This window comes from Penicillium malachiteum, assembly GCF_028827825.1.
Source record: "Penicillium malachiteum strain IBT 17515 chromosome Unknown utg000003l:1.0-4950554.0:1.0-4952489.0, whole genome shotgun sequence".
NCBI classification, from domain to species: Eukaryota; Fungi; Ascomycota; class Eurotiomycetes; order Eurotiales; family Aspergillaceae; genus Penicillium; species Penicillium malachiteum.
Window position 1 is genome coordinate 201331 of NW_026643096.1, and position 22449 is coordinate 223779.

Consider the following 22449-nt stretch of genomic DNA (forward strand, 5'->3'; position numbering starts at 1 on the left):
GCCGAGTCGCATCCGTATAACTAATAGTCAGATGCCGATATAGAGTGCCTGATGATCCAGGCATGAATCGTATCATCAGTTCCGTCATTGGTCAAAACGGGGGAAATGGGTCGAATGGACCAGGAGTTCCCATCGTTCCCCGCAATTCTCCATCAGTCCCTTAATCTTCACCATCCCACGGCAACCTGCTAGGATAATGGACCCAAGTCCACCTAACATCGGGGCGCTGTCGGGCTTGTCTACCTCCGAGCGCTCATCATCCGCGCGGGGTCCGGGGGGTAAGCAGATCACCCGAAATCGGGTGAGCTACAGCTGCCACACCTGTCGCCGGCGGAAGGTGAAATGCGACAAGGTAAGATTATGGCGCATGTTGTATAGCCACATTCCCACAAATGGGACTAATTCCAGCGTGTCCTAGGTCCATCCCATATGTAGCAATTGCGTGAAGACCGGTGCTGAGTGCGTTTACGATACGGCGTCGCAGAAACGGGACGATGAGCGAGATGAAGCCGAACGCAGTAATCAAGGAGTCAAGCGACGGAGGGGAACACCGCGAACGTGGGAAGATGATGTGGATGAGCTGCAATCGATATACGGTCATTTAAGACAGACGGAATCGCCAACGGGTCAAAAGCCCGATTCGCGAGCCATCGAACATCGCCTAGACAAGTTGATGTCAATGATTGAACGAATAAATGGCTCGAGCAATGCTCTCGAGGCAGCAGACAAGCATGCTGCAGCTCCGAGTGCTGCAGTTGAATCCGCCCTATTGGAGGAATTGCGCCGGGCGCATGCTCGGAATGGGAGAACCGCATCCCCAAGACCCTCAAGTCCACGTCGCGCTGCTGCAGAATCAAGTGGTGATGAATTTCCCATTCCTTCAGGTCAAGCGACTGATTTGGTGGACCCTATTGGAAGTCTTAATCTGGGTCACTTGAGTTTGGAGGATGGTGGAAGGTCGAGGTATGTGAACGATAGGGGTGGTGATAGGAAGAGACACTAACAATGTGAATAATTAGATATGTTGGAACGACATACTGGGCTTATATCTCCCATGAGGTATTTCAATTCCTAATTCCATTTGTATGTCTCATTTAAACTAACTATAATTATGCAGATCAATGATCTCAATCAATTACTTCGAGACCAGAATAGATCGCACGATCTAGCGTCATCTGAGACCGCCAACGACGACCCAAATGACCCCGCCTCCAGCGGTCGCAGAGCTTGGAGAGAATCCGTCAGCAGTCCCAATTACTCTACTTCATCACGATCTCGAGGAGGATCATTGCCACAAACCGGAATCTTCCAATCCGGCGATTCACCATCCGGGGTTGAGAGAGTGGTGGAACCAGAGATGCTTGAACATGTACCCAGTCGACGTCAAAGCCACATCCTTTACAAAGGATTCATGTCTGGGGTCCATGCGATCAGTCCAGTCGTTCATCCTCCATCTGTATTAAAACTTTACAATGCCTTTTGGGACTGGTATGACTACAGTAGCTACTCTGGAGAGCCATGTCCAAGTCCCACATTCATACCACTACTCTACGCAATATGGTACGGTGGCTCTGTTACCATTTCCCTTCGCACAATCAAGGCTGAGTTCAATTCAGTCTCTCGATTTGCCCTGTCTTCGTTGTATAATGAAGAGGTTACTCGGTGGTTAGCAAGGATATCATTCCCTCGAAGCCCATCTCTTCAAGGGTTGTCAGCCTATCTGATCGTCCAGACGATTTTGTCCAAAGAAGAAGAACCTCTGACAAGTAGTCTCTTTGTCAGTCTCGCGATGCGAGTAGCACAAACCATGGGCCTGCACCGAGACCCTGCTAAATTCGGGATTGAGTCATGTGAAGCGGAGTACCGGCGAAGGCTTTGGTGGCATATCATGCACATGGACGGTGTCGTCGCCATGTCAAGTGGTCTTCCTCCACTGGTGAGCGATGAGAATTATTGGGATGTGCGTGAAACGAGCGAAATCAAGGATAACATGCTTGGCTCTCCAGCCGCCGAGTGTTATGAACAGCTCATTGCAACGAACCAGCGACTTCCAGATGACCCCGATGACCCGTCTGTATGCGGTGGATCTTCGATGGTTAACGTGTTCTATCTGACTGCTAGAGGAAAGTACATCATGGCGCGTAAGTATACCCGGCCTGCTCGGAAACAGAAGACAGCAGAAGCTAATTATGATCAATAGGTGCGGTCCGTCGCATTTTGCGTATCCAATTGGGCACGAAACCCGTAACTCGAAGAGATATGGAAGAGTTGCGTGCAATTCTTCTTGATCTTCAGCTCAAACTTAACTCCATTGTCAACAGAATTCCCGAGGGAATGCCGAACCAGACACCAGGGTCAACGGGCCGGGCCATGTCGATGTCCAAGTCACCTGTAGAGGTACAGTCCACCGAAACAGAGCTTCCAGGTGAAGGCACTGGTGGTTGCACAGAACAATACCATTCTCTAGTTCTGGTTTCGTTCCATAAATGGGCTAGAATTATCCTATCGTTGTACATCGACAAGGTAATTAAACCCCTTGCGTTACCAATGCTTGTATCAATGTTTAACAGGTCCTAGGCTTTCTGTGTCGCATATCAGCCATTCTTAAAGAATGCTCGAAGTCGAATCTGGCCTAATGCCAGACAGAGGTGAGTATCCTCATTTGAATTCATTTACGCTGATCTGACATTTGTATAGCGCTCTTCGTCACTGCCATGGGTTTATGGAGAAGTTCATCCAGCTAGCCACGGATCCAGATTTCCAACCATTTCACTGGAGCTGGCCAGGGTGAGTTATCCACTCCACATCATTCTTTATTCCTTTACTTACCACCACTTTTCCAGAAATCATCAACCTATGCATGCCACAATGTACGTATAATGATGTTCACTGATATGATAACCAGTCGTACTGACCATATAGGATCATGCTCATTGATTTATACGAGCGACCCTATAGCCCGGAGGCTTCTAAATCCCGCGCCTTCATTGATCGAATTCTTGCCTTATCCGGTCCAGATGGCGGCGTGGTAGGCGGAGAAGATGGTATCTCAACCCAGCGGCCACTTAAAGACGGCGGCCGCGAGGCCTGGGATATGATCCGCCGTCTTCGCCAGAAGGCCTGGCAAAAGGCTGGTCTAAACCCGCAAATGCTCTGGACCGAGCAAGATCAGATCCAAGCAGGTATCGCCTCACCAGCAGGAGAGCCACCTAGCTTACGTGGGTCTTTTCCTTCGGGGTCGCCTGCACCTGGATCTCCAGCAGCTTCATCAGCGCGTCAAGGTACTGCCGGGTCTGACCGTCAGTTGAACGATTTTAATCGAATGTTCTATAATATGACGCGCTCCCAACTTGCGACTCTCAAGCCTAGTCCCTTACGATACTCTTATCAACCTCCAGCACGAACATCTCTCTCTCTACCAACTGCACAGTATAGCTCTAATCCAGCCGCTGTGACAACGCAATCTAATTTGGCATCACCATCTGTCATATCATCATCCCCTGTCGTCTCCCCGTCTCTGAGTATACCTTCCCCATCCGTCAGTTCCTCCGCCGCAGCCTCTCGTACTCAAACTCAACTAGCCCATCCTCCACAACCACTCTCCACTACAAATCATTCTTCCCCACATGTATCCTTCATGGATCCTATGTCTCCAAATCAACCTTCAATGGGTGTTCCCACGCCTCCGTCGATGGTTGATCCAAATCTCAATTTCGACTGGGATCAATGGGATGCTGTCTTTGGGCAACATCTTCCCGTTTCCGATGAATTAATGGAATTGGACCCTGTCTCCGGCCTGGAATTTACGAATCTTGGAATTCCTACTCTGCATATTGGGAATAGTAGGAATACCACTGATATGGCCTCTGGGAATTTGCCATCACCCTGGATGAACAGGGTATCGCCCAGTGATTCAAGTTGGACTGGTTATTGTTAATAATGATGGACATGAATACCGATACCCTATATAGATCTGGTATTTAATTGATGAATAGCATTTCAGGCAGGTTTTGTGAATAGTAAGTCCGGTGTTCAACTGGTACCAATGAACAATTCGAGATTCCTTTTAGTACTAGTACACAGTCCCGATTCGAATGGTCAACTGCTTATGATGGTCCAGGGTTTAGACAGGACCACCGGGTGCTACAGAGGGAGATAAATAATCAAGAAAATATTTTAAATAAGTAGACGTAAATAGTTTATTGGTTCGTGAGGCGTAACTCTTGACGATCAGACGGATCGGTCAATTATGATACGAAGATGCGACGTGTCAAAGCCAGAACAGACAAAATGTCCGGCGGGAGAAGATAAGAGCCAATCTCCACGTCCGATCTAGGCATGGATGCGAAGGGCTCGCTTTCGTAACTTTTGTTTTTCTTCAGGTCAAGTGTGGTTGTATTATCGCCCAGAAGATTAAGGCATTTAAACCTTAACCTCCTTGAGACCGTGCTTCCAGACGGTGGCGAAGGGGGTGACACCATCCTCACGGAAGTCAATCAGGACGTGCCTGGAAGAGCAAAGTTAGTTTCATAGATTCAACACTTGTAAAGGGGTGGTTTCAAGCATACATAGCATCACCATCCATGCTCTGGCCCATCAGGACATCGTAGTTGTCGTAGTTGGCGGTGATCTTCTTGATGGCACCCAGGGCACCAGCCTTGAACTCAGCAATCTTCTCGTCGACGACCTTGGGGTCAACTCGGGCATCGGACTTGGACTCCTCGAGCTTCTTCATGACCTTCTTGACGTAACCTATTAATCAGAACTCCAATTAGCTTAATTCATGTCACACACGTTTGCCACCTCCACATTGGGTGAGATACACACCCTTAAGGTGGCTCTTGAAAGCCTCCTTGGAAGGCTTGAGACCCTCCTCAACCTTGAGCCAGACGAGACGGAACTGGTCCTCAATGTCGTGGACCATGACAGTCTCACCCTCGCCACCATCATCCTCAGCGGCATCTTCGGCGGAGGGGTTGGCACCAGCGAGCTCGAAGTCCTCGCCGACCTTCTTCATGTACTTGCGGCAGTCGGTCTCCCAAAGGATGGGGCAGTCGGCAGAGGGCTTAATGTCGAAGGTGTCAGAGAGAATCTCATCACCGGAGATCAGGTCCTAGTAAGAGATCGTCAGTATTGCGGATGGCGAGCTTGAGAGAGAGCGCAGGGATCTTGAAGGCGCATTCAGATGAGGCTGAAATAAGGATACATACCTCGTAGATAATCATAGTGGCGGTTTAAAGGGGAGTGAAATTGACACAAAAGAGAATTGATGGAGGGGTGGAAAGGGAAAACAGAAAAAGGAGGGGAAAAAGAAGTTTTTTTTTCCCAGGCGCTATTGGTGGGGGAGTTTGTCTTGTTTGTTTCAGAATCACGGGATTTGGATATACTTCGGATTAACCTACTATAAATGTCAGTGATATTTTAATACAACTAGTAGTACCTATAGTTCGTTATTGAATTAGACTGACATATTATCAGAGCCTATACTTGTAGAGAAGGAGCTTGTTAAGGTTATCAATGTTCAAATTGGAAGTACTGACATAACCTAGCTGGGGTTTGGGTTTTTAAGATCTACACACACTTCCAAGATTCCAAGATTAATTCAGAAGATTAGCATTCAGGAGATTAGCAAGATTCAGAAGGTTAGTAAAATTCAGAAGATTAGTAGTATTCAGAAGGTTCAAGTTAGAAATTTTTAGAAATTTTTAAAAATTTCCTAGTCCAACTTTCAAAGGGAGTTGGAGAAGTAAAGAATCCAACACAGAGACAGATATATACATTTCAGGGGGAGACCATTAAAAACATAACATTTACAAGAATTTTACTTAGAACTAATTATCAGGCAGAATCACACAGAATCAGGCAAAAATTATTATTCCCTAGGCATTAATTTTAATCTGTTAGACTAAATAACTAAGTTAGTTAGGCAGAAAACCTGCTTAGTAATTAAATTCTCATAGCCGCGCTACAACCATTTTACAACTATTTCTACCTTGGTCTTGTAATTTTTTTATACAGGTTTATCAAGCTTCTAGTCAAGTAACTATTATATATTAAATATAGTAATATTACTATAAATATCTGTTATATCACCGCAGTGAATTTCATTATAGTGATCATGCGGGAGTTTGAAAACCCATTCCCCTGCTGGGAATATGTCGGAATTTACCGTGCGGTATATCATGCGGCCCGCACTAGTTCTATAGTACTAGATATGTACTGCTAGGTATGTACTAGTAGGTAGTAGTGGCCCTTATGTAGCAATGAAAATCAATCAAATTTTCCAAATGAAAAGAAATAAATGCACTTCTAAAAGAACACTTGGAAGTTAGAGCTGTTCTTGAGATGACCATCCCAGAATGCGTCTGGCATTATACGCCACCAACAGAACAACAGAAACTACGACCACAGTAAAAGGTGTCGCCACCTCCCAAAAGAGAACTTGTTTGGCATCCATATTCCGAATATCAGCCGTGTTCATACCTAAGTAGCTGCTCACGAAAGAAAGCGGAAGAAATATTGTCGCCACGATCGTGAAGATCAAGGTAGCTTTTCCATGATCTTCTTGGATGATATCGACCCGTTGGATGATCTGGATCATGAATTTAGTTTCAGTGAACTGTATGTTAAAGGGGAAAAGGATATGACACGTACATGTGTTTCATGACGCTCGACTTGCTTGATCAGCTCATAAAATACCTCTGTCCTCTCCTGGAGATCTGTTTCTATCGCCTTCAAAACCTTTCTCGTGGAGGTGTTGATCACAGCCTCGCCACATGCATCAGGACTGGCCGAATACAATACTTCGAATAACGTCCGACTAAAAGTGTCGTTGATGTCGATACTATACCTATTGTCTCTCTTGCGACATGATTTATCTTTGCGTAGAGTATTTACCAATTCGAGTTGTTTCTTGACAGTGCGTTGTATAATGTCAAGTTCCTCCCGGAGCAAGGTCAAATCTATGAGAAGACTTTTTGTTGGATTATTTCGGCCTTGAAGTTGCTAATTTTCAGTTCACTGGTCAGCCATGTAGTCCACGGCCCCACGCACTTTGTAGGGAATTGATGGTGATACCTAGGTATGGGAAATGAAAATATGGCATACTCACCAGGAAGGCTGTATATGTAGCATATATTTCCACAATATCCAACGTAGGCATCGACTCGCAAGTCAAATGACCCCTCAATATAGACTGCAGGATAAGTGCGATGATCTTACCCCGGTCAACGCCATTATAGGTATCTAAGTCCTCAAAGTCGTCTTCCGAACAAGATACAACTAAACATTCTTGTTGTGCTTGAATGAGATATAGATAGATTTGATCAATGTGGTCATTGCGGCGGCAGAAGAAATCACTTCCCTGAGGTACAGGGCACTTATTTTCTGAAAATAGTTGGGCGTCTGATGCTGTAGATAAACTTTCCATGTCCATATCATTGGATCTTGTATCTGCCAACCCCGTATCATCATCTCGAATTTGTGTCTTCCCAAAATTCAAAGATTCGTTTGGCGATCTGACTGAATTTATTGGGCTTGAATTCCGTGCATTTTCAGCGTTATCTTTGCTCTGGCTGGCTCCTTTGATATCAGCATCAAGAGAGTCAATGTGCTGGGATGCCATCGACGCTGAGTCTGCAAGAAGTACAGCAAGCTCAATGAATACTTTGACCATGGACTTTGTGATAAATGGACTCGCAGATCCTGCATTTCCATATTGAAGATCCTGAATCTGCTTCATGAATTTCAGAAGCGGGATTGACAAAATGTCACAGTAGAATGAAAACAGATTGTCTGTATGAGGGTGGTTCAATGTCTTAATAAAAAGTCCGTTTAGCTGTGCTACTACACTGCGAGTTCAAAGAGATAGGCTATAGTTCTTACCGAGATAATAACATATAAAGCTGCCCAAAACTTTTGCTTCACAATGCAATCATAGTCTTTGTCGATAAAGCAATGGAGGATTTGACTGGTACGGAGCACAAAGGTGGAAAAAAGTACGATGATGTGTTTATTTCCAGTGCAGGTGCCTCGTACGGACGCCATTTGCATATCAACGTCAGACTGGGTCTTGAGTGGCAGCCTATTGTAATTTTGCGCGGAGTCGACGTCGAGAAGGAAGAGGATCTCGTGGTGCATGTGGAACAAAATAGCCCGCATCCGCTGGGTAGGTGTCGATATCTCCGCTGTATCTCCTGCTGTAGCTGCTACTGGCTGGTAAACATTACGACTTGGACTCACAGCTTTAGTCCCAACGCCAGATCTCTCACGATACAATGAGTCGTGGACAGCCGGATGACCTTCTGGTAGGTCTTTCTGGAAGGGCCAGCCGAAGATGGGTTGTATCTCATTTTCTAGTGAAATCGGTTTGCGGGGCCCTGAATTTGGATGAGAACTGTTATCATGAACTCTGGATGTGGCTGCGCGGAGGACATTCGATGGCGGGAGATAGTGGCAGTCTGAAGGACCTTCGATGTGCTCTGGCACTCGACATGAGTCTTCCGTGGTTTGAAGTCGCCTGGTATGATTGGAAAGAAGTTTCAGATCGAGTTCAGTCAAGTTTCGAGCAATAATGAGGTAGTGCCTAGCAGAGTGTGAAAGAGTCAGCTCCCCAAGAACGACAAAGAAAACGGATATTCTTTTCTGACACCAGGCTTTGGTGTGTCCCAATAGTAGGGTATTCTGTAAACATCCAGGGTATTCGGGCTTATGACCTTGGTGCTAACCCGAGGGTAGTTTGAGGCATCATCGTTTGATAAATCCCGGGAATCTCGCCGACCTTCTAGAAGTAGGGCGGTGATTGATCTCCGAGGGGATTCAGCTCTCTCGGGAGAGAATTTGATCAATAGTGGCTCACTTGGAGGCTGGGATTTCAATATAGATTGCCATTGACGCCCGCTAATAACGCTGGTGTCTTTCTCAAGTCTGTATTTCTACGATTTGTGCGTAAGATCGAGATTTAAGGCGGCTTTGACGAGGCATTGGACCCGGTATAGGAATTTCTGGGCATGTTAAATCTCTTCAACTCTTGAAGTAGGATGTAATCGAAGGAACTGACAAACCACACATTGCACTGGTCACGCTTCATACAGAAGACAAAACGAGAGCTCATAGTGACCCTTATTGTCGGGGGAAATAGGCCGGTCAAAGTTGGAAAAGTGCGAATCGCCGATGATCTAGTATCATGCAGAGGACCAGGCGAGCATGTTGCCATGAAGTCTGAATTATTGTTAATCTGAGTCATGAATAAAAAAACACACTATTCTCCACCAGTTGTCGGGACCAAAACTATAAAAACGGTCAATGTAAGAGAGACGTAAAAGTCAGAGACATACTTCTGCCAATAGTAAGAATCCAAAGCTCCGGACTATGAATCACCTCAGTCCTTTGTCGGTGTAAACGTCGAATGGCTTGAAGGTTCTCTCTGGAAGTAGACGAATCCAAATGGTAGATTGATTGAACCAAGGGCTGGATCCAGTGATTTGAACGTTTCATTCTATTCCTTGAATGTGCCTTTTGGAGTAGAAACTATGGTACTGACAGAGAGCTGACAGTGGTATTTCCTGGTGAGAGTTGGAAGTCACCTGAAGCGTGACCTGCTATGAATCGTTTCCCTGAAACGCAGACAACTCCAGTGAGGTGGTGATAATACGTAGGATCTTCGAGAAAGTCACATCATTTGTCTGATTTTTCGTTCCATAAGCTTCCAGTGCCCATTTCTAATAATCGTCGAGACGAGGCGTCCGTAAATACTATTCACGCATTATATCTGGACGAACACATAATATACGTACGAGAAATGTTTTAAATTCAATGCCGTCGTGGCACACATTACTTGGATGATGGTAAGCATTAGCTACCAACTGCCAGTGGTGTTGTATACCAGTACAGCTCTAGTCTCGGGAGAGAAAACCTCAACCTTGGAAGTGCTTACATCCATCGCAGTTGCTGATCTCCTTGGATTTCATTCGCTGGGCTAATATTGTTGATTCTCAGTAGGACTTGCTCGTCTTCATCAAACATCCCCTCATTCTGTGATGTTGCCTCGATTTTGAAGATCTTCAAGTTTGAAAACCTTTTTGATATATGCTGATGATTCTGCGAATTATCTTGAGGAAGCATAATGTCAGCTCCCAACTCTGCCTTTATCCACATTAGATATCTTTTTCAATAATTGAAATATGAATCTGTCTGAAGATACCAAATCGGTTGAAGCCATCAGAGGATATCTATATGAACAGTTTGGATCGTTGTCTGCGAGTTTGATCAAATGAAGTTCAAACTTGGAAGATAGGAGAGTATAAAATCATGGGGGCAAGGGTGCCACTTTGAAGCTACACGTCGGATCTCAATGCTCACCTGGGCGCCTGGACAACCTTGGAAGATATAGCCCAAGCCCCAGGTATCACAGATTTATACTACAAAATATTCAATAGAAAGGGGATGGCGGTTACGGAGTAAATACTAGCCTACTAGGGCTAACCTGGCGCGGCGAAACAGGGATAGATGCAGCGTAAGTATAAGCACAAGGTTGAAAGTGTGAAAGTGGAGCTTGGATAGATAATAACATTTGAAGGTCCTATTCCAATTTTCACAGGGCTATGCCGAATCCTTGTCATACTCAATCACCACTGGCACCTTATCCATCAATTTTCTGGTGTGCGCAAACAACTATTCTTGTACTTCCTCAGAAACCCATTTTTAATGACAATGTAGTTGGGATCCGTCTAGATAGAATTTTTGGTGTTGTGTTACCACCTAGTATTGATTGGAACAAAACATGACTCGGATGAAGATCATCATACAACTTGAATTACTTACCTCGTCCCAATCCCAAGGAAGTTTATATGCTGACAAGGTGTCCGGTAAAATATGCGTGCGATGAATCTTGTCCATGTTGGAATATCATTCGACTTGAATTTGAAGTCCGAGTTTTCAGTAGAAGCTTGATTTAGCCAATCTTGTCGGTCGAGGATGGTTTGTGCGTAGTCCCCTGTGTAACCAGCAATCGTGGACTCTTTAGCCACAGCTTCGTTTAAATTCAAGTTGGTCTGATCCATATTCATGGCCACCGGCACCAATGAGAAATACGAGCACTGAGAATTGGCTACAAGCAGCTGAGCTATAGAAAAGAAATGATCTGGAGTGATATTATTCAGGGCTGGTAATGACTATATGTGATCTCAATGAATGCAAATAATGTGTATTGGACAAGAATCAAGCGGTGTCACTGGCATTAGGCAACATTCATTTGAAAGAACCAATGGTATGTGGCGTGTTCAAGTTACTGCGAGTAAGTACTAGTGAATGCCAGTGTAGTTGACTCACATCATGATAATACACCTGGGCATCCATAACTTCAACCCTTGGAATGTCAGCTACCGTTTTCGTCTGACTTTGACTGCCCAGGTGCCCAGGTGATCATCGTTTCAGGTTATCTCATCATGTCTCCTCCAGTTTTCTGTAAGATCCATAACCCTTTCCCGAGGGAATCTGGTGCAGACGGCTAATCAACATCAATAGTACCATTCCCTCGTAATATTTGCGGTGGTCAGATCTACTTCCTTCAAGTGCTCAATCAAATACGTGGGTAGTAAAAGGCACATTTAAATCAAGCCACAGTCATAACCTCATGCAATTCTCTGAACCGATCGACTAAAGAAGATCCTGAGCCCACTGGCATTCAAGAGGCACATGCGCTAATAAATACTCGATGTACATATGCGAATATAGTTAGTAATCCATGTCAGCCCTCCAGGGCTGCTGTTTACCATTACCTAGGTAATTTGAAGGTCCCTTCACGAGAAAAACGTTGCTATGCAAGACCATGATGCATGTAATACTAATAAATGAGTGTGTCTAATAAATCAATAATATCATTTATACATCAAACTAAGGTTGAAAGTCATAAGGTCCGAGTCGTAGCCGGTGGCAGTAGTATCATAGGTAGTATGTACTCCGAGTCTCCGAATGCGGGATGGGAACGGAGTACATTTGAACAGTTACAGGGCTGAGCAGATACAACTTGAAGTCAGGCCACTCACCTGGCAATACATAACATGATTGGGGCTGACATACGTTAAATATGTTCAAATATTCTGAATTTTGTACTCTTTCATATATAATGTAACAATCTACTAAATAATTGTGAATCTACTCCGTATTATGGAGACTGTTTATTGTAGAAATCGAAAATATTGAAATTTATTACAATACAATACAGTTTAATACAGCCCCGTTGCCCTATCCACCAATAGGAAGACTCTTTCTGGTTAGTCTATTGTAACCCGTTCTCGCCGCATCCGACTGGCGCCACTTTCTTTGCCTTGTCGCCTCCTGATCACCTTTAATCCTTTATCTTCTCTGATCATCTTTCTTTTATTCTTATCCGCATGGCGTAAGGTTGTGATTTGTGCTTCAACTCGAACACAGATTGCTCCTCCTTTGAAATCTTACCAGGGTCGCTACTGTCAAAAGTTCTTTTCCACTCTTTCGCCCCCGATATTTCAAGTTCAAGCTTATCGCGCGACACCATCCACATTTTTTCTCTCCTCGTTATCGACTCCGGGCCTCGTTTTTCCTTCCCTTATCTTGATAGTAATTCTATTAGACCGCTCATCTATACTCCTCGGTCACTTGGAATCAACTATCGACATTGAACAGCATTGTCAACATCATGGCCGTCAACGCGTCGGTCGCCTTCGACCTCCCGCCACTTCCGAGTTACACACTGACCGTCCGAGAGCCCGTTCTCGCGCCGATCCCCGATAATGTCCTCGCCCTGATGCTCCCCATTATTGCATACTGGGGACTGTCCTTGGTCTATCACCTGTTAGATGTCTACGGCTGCTTCGAACAATATCGCCTTCACACCCCCGCAGAGCTGTTGAAGCGAAACCGCGTTACCCGATTGGAGGTGGTGCGTGATGTAATCTTACAACAGGTCGTTCAAACCATTGCAGGCATGTCGGTGGCCTACTTTGATCCAATCGAGATGACTGGTCAGGAGGACTATGATGTAGCGGTGTGGGCACAGCGACTGAGGATTGCTCAGCGGGCCATTCCCCCGATGTTGGCACTTGTTGGCATCGACGCAACGGGTCTGGCCAAATCAGTGTCACAGAGCGGCCACACATGGCTGGCTGGAGTGCTAGCTGGGGGATCATACCCCAATGTGATGCAATCACTGATCCTCGAGAGCGGGGCGGAGGTCTCTGCGCCCGCGTTTACCAACTGGGAATTATCCTTGGCCAGCTTCATCTACTGGTACTTCATTCCGGCTCTCCAGTTCTTGTTGGCAATCTCCATCGTCGATACCTGGCAGTACTTCCTGCACAGGGCGATGCACCTGAACCGCTGGCTTTATGGTATGTGTGATTTATTTCGACCCCCTTTTAACATTTTTATCCTAACTTGCGTATAGTGACTTTCCACTCCCGGCACCATCGCCTTTACGTTCCCTACGCATTCGGTGCTCTGTACAACCACCCAGTGGAAGGGTTCCTCTTGGATACCGCTGGAACAGGTATCGGGTTTTTGGTTTCTGGAATGACCAACCGCCAGGGAATGTGGTTCTTCACGATGTCAACTATCAAGACCGTCGATGACCACTGTGGCTATGCCTTTCCTTGGGACCCTCTTCAGCACTTCACTTCCAACAATGCCGCCTACCATGATATCCACCATCAAAGTTGGGGTATTAAGACCAACTTCTCCCAGCCATTCTTTATCTTCTGGGACCGTCTGCTCGGTACTCAGTGGAATGGAGAAGTTAAGCTTAAGTACGAGCGTGCTCGTGATTCGGCACAGAAGCAAGTCGACTTGGACACCGCTAAGGCTGCTGAGATTGCCGCCGAGGAGCCTGAGCATGAGCCCGTGGTGATCTCATCAGAGGGCCCAGCGACTCGAACTCGGCTGCGCCGAAAGACTGTTGACAGTCTTAAAGGGCCGAGTCATGCTGTATCTAACAGCGTGATCCACAATTAAAACCGCGATGAACTTTCAAGAATGTGACAACTGTTTTTGCATAATCCCGCGGGTCCTTTGAGAGTTGCTGGCCATCTCCCTACGGCTACGGGTCATTTTCTTTTCTTCTCTCTATTCATTTGTTTGGGAATGCGAGGTTCCTTCTCCTTGGTCCCATTGTATCAATAATCCGAGATTGCTTACTCAATTCTTTGTACATGGATTTCTTTATGACTTACCGTGACTCCTTGTCAATAATGTCTATTTGTCAATCCTTCAAGATTACTCAATTCAATATCTTTTTCATTTTTTGACCTTTTTTGCTGTCTTTCCATACATTGACTTGACCTCGGGATATATACACAAACCTTAGAAGATAAAACAAGATCCATGGATAGATGGACGTGGCTTCCTAATTATCACATGATGGTACATTGGGACTTTTGTTTTGGACTTTCCCAAACTTGCACATGTCAACTTCAATTGTTCTAATAATCCGAACTTCTTCAATAAACAAGTTCCTCCCCCCCCCCCTTCTTCAATTCGTCCCAAGTGTTAGATATAGACAATCAGGTCTTCTCCGAGACAAATCAAAATGACCCCTCAGATTCGAATAACATACCGGCCCAATTCAACCCCGCTACCGTATACAGCATCCCCATTCAAGCTGCTGTGGAGCGACATATGCCTTGCTTTACGCTATGCATGGGCGCTTCCATTTGCATTTTTGCCTCTTCGTATAGGTCGGACCGATCACCTCGACGAATTATATCCATCCGCTCGAACTGGCATATCAGCAGGATCTCAAGTACTCCTCGCTGTTTACCAGGTCTTGTTCCTGCTTTCGGTCCCCATCGCCATAATCTTGATGGTTCCTGGACTGTGGATCTTTCTGTATATTGTCACGGTTGTGACCTTGAACCACGTGTTCTGCATGGTTCTGTTGAACGGCTTTCAGAGGCTCATTGTGTCACAAGTCCCGGTTCCTGAGCAACCGAGCCATTCTGGCGAACGCTGGTTCTTCATCAATGGTATAGCAGGCAGGTGAGTTTTATATAGCAGAATAACTCCTTGCTTCCTTGTGTTCCCAAGCTCATGTAGATCTAGCCATTCTTGGGTGCAACAAAATGTTGATCAACTATCATATACTTTTGGTCGGAAGATCACGGGTATTCATAATCGCACGTACGTTGCAACTCAGTCAATCACGATTCTGGTCCATACTAATTGAATTTTTAGATCTGGCTTTGTATTCGATTTGATTGAATGTGTGATTCAACGTTGCTTTTCCTATGCCACTGGAGATATACGAGCAGCATATCCGCTGGTCAAAAACGCCTTGTTGGATCCGACCTGTCAAAAAGTGGTCTTTATACTACACAGTCAAGGAGGCATCGAGGGGGGTCTGGTAATTGATTGGCTTCTCGATGCACTTCCGCATGACGTCCTTCAGCACCTCGAAGTTTACACGTTTGCCAACGCAGCTAATCATTTCAACAATCCGACCCGAAAATGGCTCTCGAAGGCTAATGGGTCGCACTCCTGCAGACTGTCAGAGCAGAATCGTTCGGTCGGATACATCGAGCATTATGCCAATACCGTGGATATTGTGGCCTGGATTGGCGTTTTCCATTTTATCAACATTCCCAACCGATACATGGGTCGTTTTTTTGTGCATCCAGGATCAGGCCATCTCCTCAATCAACACTACTTAGATCCAATGTTTACCCTTGGCCCGGATCACAAAGTACTGGAAAACAACCCATTCATGGATATGGAAGTCGAAACGAATTCGCAGAAAATGCCGGAAGACGACTGTGAGGAGACATTACTCCCAATCTCGGACTCTCAAGGGTCTCCGGACAAAACGGATGATCAAGTTCTTCGCGTGAAGGATTTCAGTCGTCTTTGGAAATATCGCAATGGCGGGAGTCCGACGGACTAGAAATGAGTTATCAGTGATTTTCTGAACATTCTGAGTCAGGTTTGAAATGAAGTCGAGAACTTCAATGCATGATGAAAATGGAGGATCTCGTGAGTCACCTCTAGATAGAGAGAAATGCCATTCAGGTGCTATCAGAATGAACCTTAGCCTAGGATAAGACCTTTGTGACTCAGAACCTCAGAACCTTGGAAGGGTTCAATGCCCATGGTGGCACCATACGAGTACGTACTCGAAATTAAACTGGCTCAGTAGCAATGCGGGGCACGCTTTCGACCATGACTCACCATGGTACGTGGCTTGGAGCATGATAAGATATAGCGATCTGAGCGCAAAAGGGACCATAATAGGGAAAATGTCGGAAATTAGTCCGCTTTGCCGTCTTTCAATTCAATCCCGATATTACCGATTGTAGTGGGACATCTACTGTTAATCCAATAGGAAGATCGGCATCCCCAGATCGGCATGCCGAACCCACTTTACTCCATTATCAATTGCCTCGGGTTTTGATAACTATAAGAGGGGCACATTTATCTCTATGAATTCGGGTTTCAACTACACATTTTAACATTTGAATGATTTATTGAAGATTCTATCAACATGTCTGAACTTGGTATGTAACAATCATCCTCATACACGCTTATCATACTTACATTAACAAGATTCCTCTACCCAATTGCGCAGTGCGGTACTGCACCGAGATACCCACTTCATTCCCAAAAAAGCCATCGGTGGAAAAGGAAGCTACATCTTTCTAGAAGATGGTACAAAGTTCCTTGATTCGACTGGTGGTGCCGCCGTCTCATGCCTAGGACACGGCCACGAAGAAGTTCAGCAAGCCATCAAAGACCAGATCGATCAGATCTCCTACTGCCACTCCGCATTCTTTGGAACTAATGTCACAGAAGAGCTAGCTCAAGTGCTAGTTGATTCTACCGGAGGAAAACTCTCAAAGTTATTTGTAGTCAGCTCTGGTCAGTTCAGTTCAAATCCCAATTGATTTCTTAGTGCAAGCATTGAACCTAACCCATTATTTACATACAGGATCTGAGGCCGTTGAAGCTGCTTTGAAATTAGCTCGCCAATATTTTCTCGAGCTACCTACCGCTCAACCCGATCGAACTAGATTCATTGCTCGCCTGCCTTCTTATCATGGCACTACTCTCGGTGCTCTTGGCGTCGGTGGACATGTCATTCGAAGAGAACCATTCGAGCCACTTCTAGCGAAGAACACATCTCACGTATCTCCGTGCTACGCATACCGTGGTAAGAAGGAGGGTGAATCCGACGCCGACTATGTCGCCCGTCTTGCTGCCGAACTGGATGCCGAATTCCAGCGAGTGGGCCCAGAGACAGTGTGTGCCTTTATTGCAGAGCCAGTTGTTGGCGCGGTAAGTCGAAGATGTCACGTCGCAAACTATGAGGTCAGTCCACTAACATGATTGCGTTTCTAGGCTCTTGGTTGTGTTCCTGCTGTGCCAGGATACTTCCCAGCAATGAAGGCTGTTTGCAAGAAGTATGGCGCTCTATTCATTCTCGACGAAGTCATGAGTGGTATGGGTAGATGCGGAACTCTCCATGCTTGGGAACAAGAAGATGTAGTTCCTGACATCCAGACCATTGGAAAGGGTCTGGGAGGTGGCTATGCCCCCGTTTCCGGGATCCTGATCAAGGATTCAATTGTGGAGACACTGGATAAGGGGACAGGTATGTTTCGCCATGGTCAAACCTATCAAGGACATCCGATTTCATGCGCTGCTGCATTGGCCGTGCAAAAGGTTATCAAGGAGCAGTCACTTTTGGAGAATGTGCGTAATATGGGCGCCTATATGGAGCAACAGCTGCGTGAGCATCTCGGGAATCATCCGTATGTTGGAGATATTCGGGGCAAAGGATTATTTTGGGGGGTAAATAAACGCTTAACTTCATTGTTAACACTCAAGTTTGCCAATTTGCTGATCTTTCTATAGATTGAGTTTGTCAAGGATAAGAAGACCAAGGAGCCATTCGACACAAAAACACGCCTCTCTTTCCTGATCCAGGAAAAGGCTTTACAACCGGAATTTGCTATTTCGTTGTACGGAAGTCCAGGAACTGCGGATGGTGTTCGTGGTGATCACATCATCTTAGCACCACCTTACATTGTCTCCAAAGAGGAGATTGATATCATTGTTGATGTTACTGTCAAGGTTCTTGATGAAGTTTTCAAGGGGTTGGAACTATAAATGGGATCTAGCTCATTCAAGTTGTTTTCTTATGTTAAAGGTATTCGAGATATCTATGGAACAAGAGCGAGGCCTATAAGCAGACTAGATAAGACAAAGTTGATATGGAGTATAAGCTCCCATTTTGGTTCACTATGATGAATCCCTTTATCGTACATTGGTATTAAATTCATGCTTCGATAGCAGCGGCCTTCTTTGCTGCTGCTGCCTCAATCTCCTCATAGGCTCTTCCGTTGGGAAGCACGACTTCCTTAGGCATCGAGGTGGCTGCCCACAGACCCGCAATAGTCTCAACTGCTCTCTCAACAACAATGCGAACGCGGTCACGGAGAACAGCATTTGAGCATTCAACTTCCAGGGTCTCCAGCCAAACTCGGGCAACATGTTTGTCCACCTTGATCTCAATACCAGGGACGGGGATTCCCAAGGCATGGAGGCGGTCCAGTTCAGCGGACTCAATATCAGCAACGCGCTCCTCGTTAATTTCAGCGGCTTCGTCAGCATCTTCCGTGCCATTGACAAGTTCGGCGGGCACCCGAGGGCGCTCAATAGGGGCAATGTCTGAACCGAATTGTGCTTCGAGCATCATGAGAAGACGAGAGAGTCGATCTTCTGAATCGACATGTGAGTGAGGGTTAGGGAAGGAGTCGAAGGAGTCAATTTCATCGTCATGGTGGTGATGGTGATGATTATGTTTAGCGGATTCTGAGAAAGAATTATTAGTATCAATGTAAAAAGGAACAGGTAGAATGCGCTCTCTTACGTTTTACTGAGGCGGGACTGCTCTCCACTGTCAGGAGAACAGCCATGACAGCATCGGCAACACCATCATTCATGATATTACCCTCCCACTCCAGTTCGACCTCGCGCGTTCTTGGGTGGTGTCGCAGAGTTACGCAACCCATAATCAAAAATGTCTGCGTCTCTTCCATAGGATACTCTTCGTCGGCAGCCTCGGAATCTCCGTTGACTGGTTTCTTTTCTTTATTAGTGACACCGACCTGCTCGATGGCTCCAAAAGTGCCTTGCAAAGACCATTTAATTAGGTCCATGCTGGCGGAGCTAAGGGTAAGATGTTGTTTGCAGGTGATGGTGGTGGTTGTTAAGCCAGCGTACTCTCGAAGATCGTCCGGGGCCATAAGTGACAGATCAAAGCCATTTTGAACTAAAACTCCCGCCATGAGCTGACTGTCGTCCTGCTCGGAAGGAGGGGCAAGCTGTGCCAATTTTCCAACCACTTTGGCGATTTTATCTTTCTTGAAAGGAATGCGAACTTCGTCGCAGTTTGCAGGGGTGTAGACCTTGACCTTAACTGTCTTATCGGCATTCAGACTGAGAAGCTTGGATTTAAGTCTCATCATTTGATGCTTTTCACCGTGGACCAGAATCTAGTAGTAGATTAGTATAAGTAAGAATAGAGATATTGGGAGAGGAGAAGAAAGAACAAGGGATTCGCTTTGGAGGGAATCCGGAGATACGTACCACGACTGGAGCAGCAACCTCTTCAATGAAATTACGGTTTTCAACGCCATCGACGTGGGCAGCGAAACTGATTTCATCAACTGTGCAGCGGCGTGGAATCATAACCTTCTGGTCTTCATCGTTGCCTCCGGGCACTCGTCCTCGACCTTGCATCGCTGAGACCTTGGACATAACAGCGGGAATCTGGTCAGGTTCGTTAAGCAAATTCTTGGCCATCGTACCCTCAACACTGTAACCCGTCATCACCACACCGTTACGCTCACTGGGTGCCCATCGTTCGAGTAGTTCTCGGCTGGTTCCCGTTTGCAGCATACCCGGCGAGGCAATCATCACGCATCCACCAACATCATCAAAACGCTCAAGGCTTCGAAGACTCCTAACGAAGCGGAAGTCCCATGGTCCTGCTGTGACACTTTTGTCTCCGCTTGCTTCGGCTTCGGCCATACGTTGACGGAAAAGACGTTTGATATTGTCATTCATGGCTCCGATATATGTCTGGTATACAACCATGCATCGTCGAGCCATGTTTCCAATGTAGTAGATTGGTACTTTCTGCAATTCCGGGTGGCGCTCCCAGTATTCTTCTAGAATAAGAAGCAGTTCTTGTGCACGACCGAGAGCAAAAACTGGCATTAGCACACGACCTCCACGATTCAAGATACCTGTGATCGACTTCATGAGGGCGGCTTCTCGTTCCAGTCGAGGTGGATTAGACGAAATACCGAAAGTGGATTCGGTGATCAGAACATCAATTTTAATTCCTTTGGGAACCTCAGCTGGAATCAAATGTCTGTCTTCTTCACGGGAATAGTCGCCAGTGAATAAGATGTTCAATCCAGCGATGGAGACCAAGAACATAGCTGCACCCAGAACGTGACCAGCGGGGAATGGAGTGATACGGATGCTGTTAATAGTGTGGGTTGTATTGAAGTCGATGGTCTCAATGAGAGGCAGGGTTGAGAGATGATCACGTTCGGTGTACAGCGTAGTGCGCTGATCTGACGAGGATGATGTATTGCTGACCCGGACATTGTCCTGGATAAGCCATTTGTAGATCGCCTTTGTCGCGTGTGTCATGAAGACACGACCTTTAAAGTTCGTTTTGCTGAGGACGTAAGGTAAGGCTGAGGAATGATCGACATGGAAACTAAAGCAATGCAAGATAACATTAGCAGATATTCAGAAACTGAATAGCGCGATAGCATAGGGTAAAGGAAGAATTAATCGTATTGGTTGCCTCGGGGTTTCTTGATAGTCGAGGGCAATATAATGCGACGCATTGTCGGACAAATCGGGAATCCAAGTTCGCACATGGTGTAATGCACGCAAGAAGGACGTCACTTACTGGCTGATCAAGAGTATGTCTACTGTGCTGAGATCGAATTCATCGAAAAAGGGAAGCGCCGAGAACCCTTCTTTAGCTGGGTGCATACCAGCATCGAGCTGTGATGGGAGCGCATTATACATTAGCGTCCCAGAATTGACCAAAGTTTCCGAATTCAAGCTTACCATGACTGTCTTGCCCTTGTATTGGATAATGTGACATGATCGTCCTACTTCGTTTCCTCCACCCAGACAGTAGAACGCTAGCTCATCGGAAGGGTCCACTGGTTCGTCATCCCCAACGCCCATTACTGAGGCTTTGCGCTTAGCCGCCATTGCGATGTATTCCGGTCGAGGGAAGATTCAAAGAGACTTCGGCGTGCTGGTGTGCCGTGTTGGTCGTGGTCTCGCTCGTCGCGGTTTGGCAGAATCGTGTAAGTCGCAAGATATTGTAGACCCGTAAGACGGGTTTAAGTGAGGATTGGACGTTCAGGACCTGTAACAGGCCACATCCATGTTGGAAAAAAAGAATTAATTGTCGAATAATGACAGCAAGATGCGCGGTGATTTGGATGAATGCTCGAGCATTTCATGGGCGGTCGGGAACCTTGAAAGCCAGGTGCTTATTAAGGCGTTTACTAACGTAATTCCCAAGCGAGTGGATCACCCAAGCGAGTGGATCAGCCAACTCAAGAATCGCGTCGCGACCGCGTCCTGCCATCTTCAACCACCTACCATGCCACCAATACGCTCTAATACCTCCCGAAATTCTCTCGAACAAGAGTGGAGGATCATGCTTGCTATTGATGCTATTCAGAAAAAAGAAATTCCCTCTATTCGCGAGGTAGCACGTCAATTTAATGTTCCATTCTCATCCCTCCATCATCGTCTTATCGGTCGTACAAATCGGGCGGAAACTCACGCAAATAATCATAAACTAACCGAAAATGAAGAGAATTCACTTTTCCAATGGGTGATCTCTATGAATATACACGGAGCTGCCACGCGGCCTGCTACTGTCCAAGAAATGGCCAATATTCTACTCGCAGCCCGTGGACAGACACCTTCCCCTCCCCCCCTCAAACTATTGGCAAGAATTGGGTTACAAACTTTGTTAAACGAAATTCAGAGCTTCCTACCCGTTTCTCTCAATGCTATAATTACGAACGTACGAAGATGGAGGATCCAAAAATGGTTCAAGAGTGGTTTAATCTGGTTCTCCAAATAATCCAAGAGAATAGTATTCTTCAAGAGGATATCTATAACTTTGATAAGACTGGATTTACAATAGGACTTACAACAACTGCTAAAGTTATGACTCGCTCTGAATTTTACGGTCGGCGATCACTTTTACAACCTGGAAATCGTGAATGGGTAACAGCTATTGGAACAATTAATTCATCTGGTTGGGTACTCCCACCAGTGATTATTTTCAAAGGCAAAGTTCTTATTAAAGGATGGGTTGAGAATCTTCCATCTGATTGGCGATTCGAAACTAATCCAAATGGATGG

The 22449-nt window shown here is 45.9% G+C and overlaps 7 protein-coding genes across 7 annotated transcripts; 4 read left to right on the forward strand and 3 right to left on the reverse strand.

Annotated features, from left to right (window-relative positions):
• Positions 1-196: 196 nt before the first annotated feature.
• N7483_006401 (putative C6 transcription factor) lies at positions 197-3937 on the forward strand (the record flags this gene model as incomplete). The annotated part of the gene is made up of 9 exons (XM_057089838.1): positions 197-352; positions 419-963; positions 1020-1059; positions 1118-2141; positions 2201-2523; positions 2578-2648; positions 2698-2787; positions 2844-2870; positions 2923-3937. The coding sequence occupies 9 exons, from the start codon at positions 197-199 to the stop codon at positions 3935-3937; spliced, it is 3291 nt and encodes a 1096-aa protein (XP_056944579.1).
• Positions 3938-4422: 485 nt separating this feature from the next.
• N7483_006402 (translationally-controlled tumor protein) lies at positions 4423-5225 on the reverse strand (the record flags this gene model as incomplete). The annotated part of the gene is made up of 4 exons (XM_057089839.1): positions 4423-4507; positions 4569-4752; positions 4828-5113; positions 5211-5225. The coding sequence occupies 4 exons, from the start codon at positions 5223-5225 to the stop codon at positions 4423-4425; spliced, it is 570 nt and encodes a 189-aa protein (XP_056944580.1).
• A 1103-nt stretch (positions 5226-6328) lies between these two features.
• Positions 6329-7741, reverse strand: N7483_006403 (uncharacterized protein; the record flags this gene model as incomplete). Its single annotated transcript, XM_057089840.1, has 3 exons — positions 6329-6592; positions 6655-6962; positions 7222-7741. 3 exons carry the CDS (start codon positions 7739-7741, stop codon positions 6329-6331), a joined length of 1092 nt encoding a protein of 363 aa, XP_056944581.1.
• Positions 7742-12676: 4935 nt separating this feature from the next.
• Positions 12677-13986, forward strand: sur2 (sphingosine hydroxylase; the record flags this gene model as incomplete). Its single annotated transcript, XM_057089841.1, has 2 exons — positions 12677-13367; positions 13424-13986. 2 exons carry the CDS (start codon positions 12677-12679, stop codon positions 13984-13986), a joined length of 1254 nt encoding a protein of 417 aa, XP_056944582.1.
• A 574-nt stretch (positions 13987-14560) lies between these two features.
• N7483_006405 (uncharacterized protein) lies at positions 14561-15910 on the forward strand (the record flags this gene model as incomplete). The annotated part of the gene is made up of 3 exons (XM_057089842.1): positions 14561-15009; positions 15073-15150; positions 15205-15910. The coding sequence occupies 3 exons, from the start codon at positions 14561-14563 to the stop codon at positions 15908-15910; spliced, it is 1233 nt and encodes a 410-aa protein (XP_056944583.1).
• A 597-nt stretch (positions 15911-16507) lies between these two features.
• N7483_006406 (aminotransferase, class III) lies at positions 16508-18132 on the forward strand (the record flags this gene model as incomplete). The annotated part of the gene is made up of 5 exons (XM_057089843.1): positions 16508-16520; positions 16570-16881; positions 16952-17298; positions 17362-17814; positions 17878-18132. 5 exons carry the CDS (start codon positions 16508-16510, stop codon positions 18130-18132), a joined length of 1380 nt encoding a protein of 459 aa, XP_056944584.1.
• Positions 18133-18301: 169 nt separating this feature from the next.
• ysh1 (cleavage polyadenylation factor subunit YSH1) lies at positions 18302-21273 on the reverse strand (the record flags this gene model as incomplete). Its single annotated transcript, XM_057089844.1, has 5 exons — positions 18302-18837; positions 18896-19520; positions 19615-20761; positions 20960-21057; positions 21124-21273. The coding sequence occupies 5 exons, from the start codon at positions 21271-21273 to the stop codon at positions 18302-18304; spliced, it is 2556 nt and encodes an 851-aa protein (XP_056944585.1).
• Positions 21274-22449: the final 1176 nt, after the last annotated feature.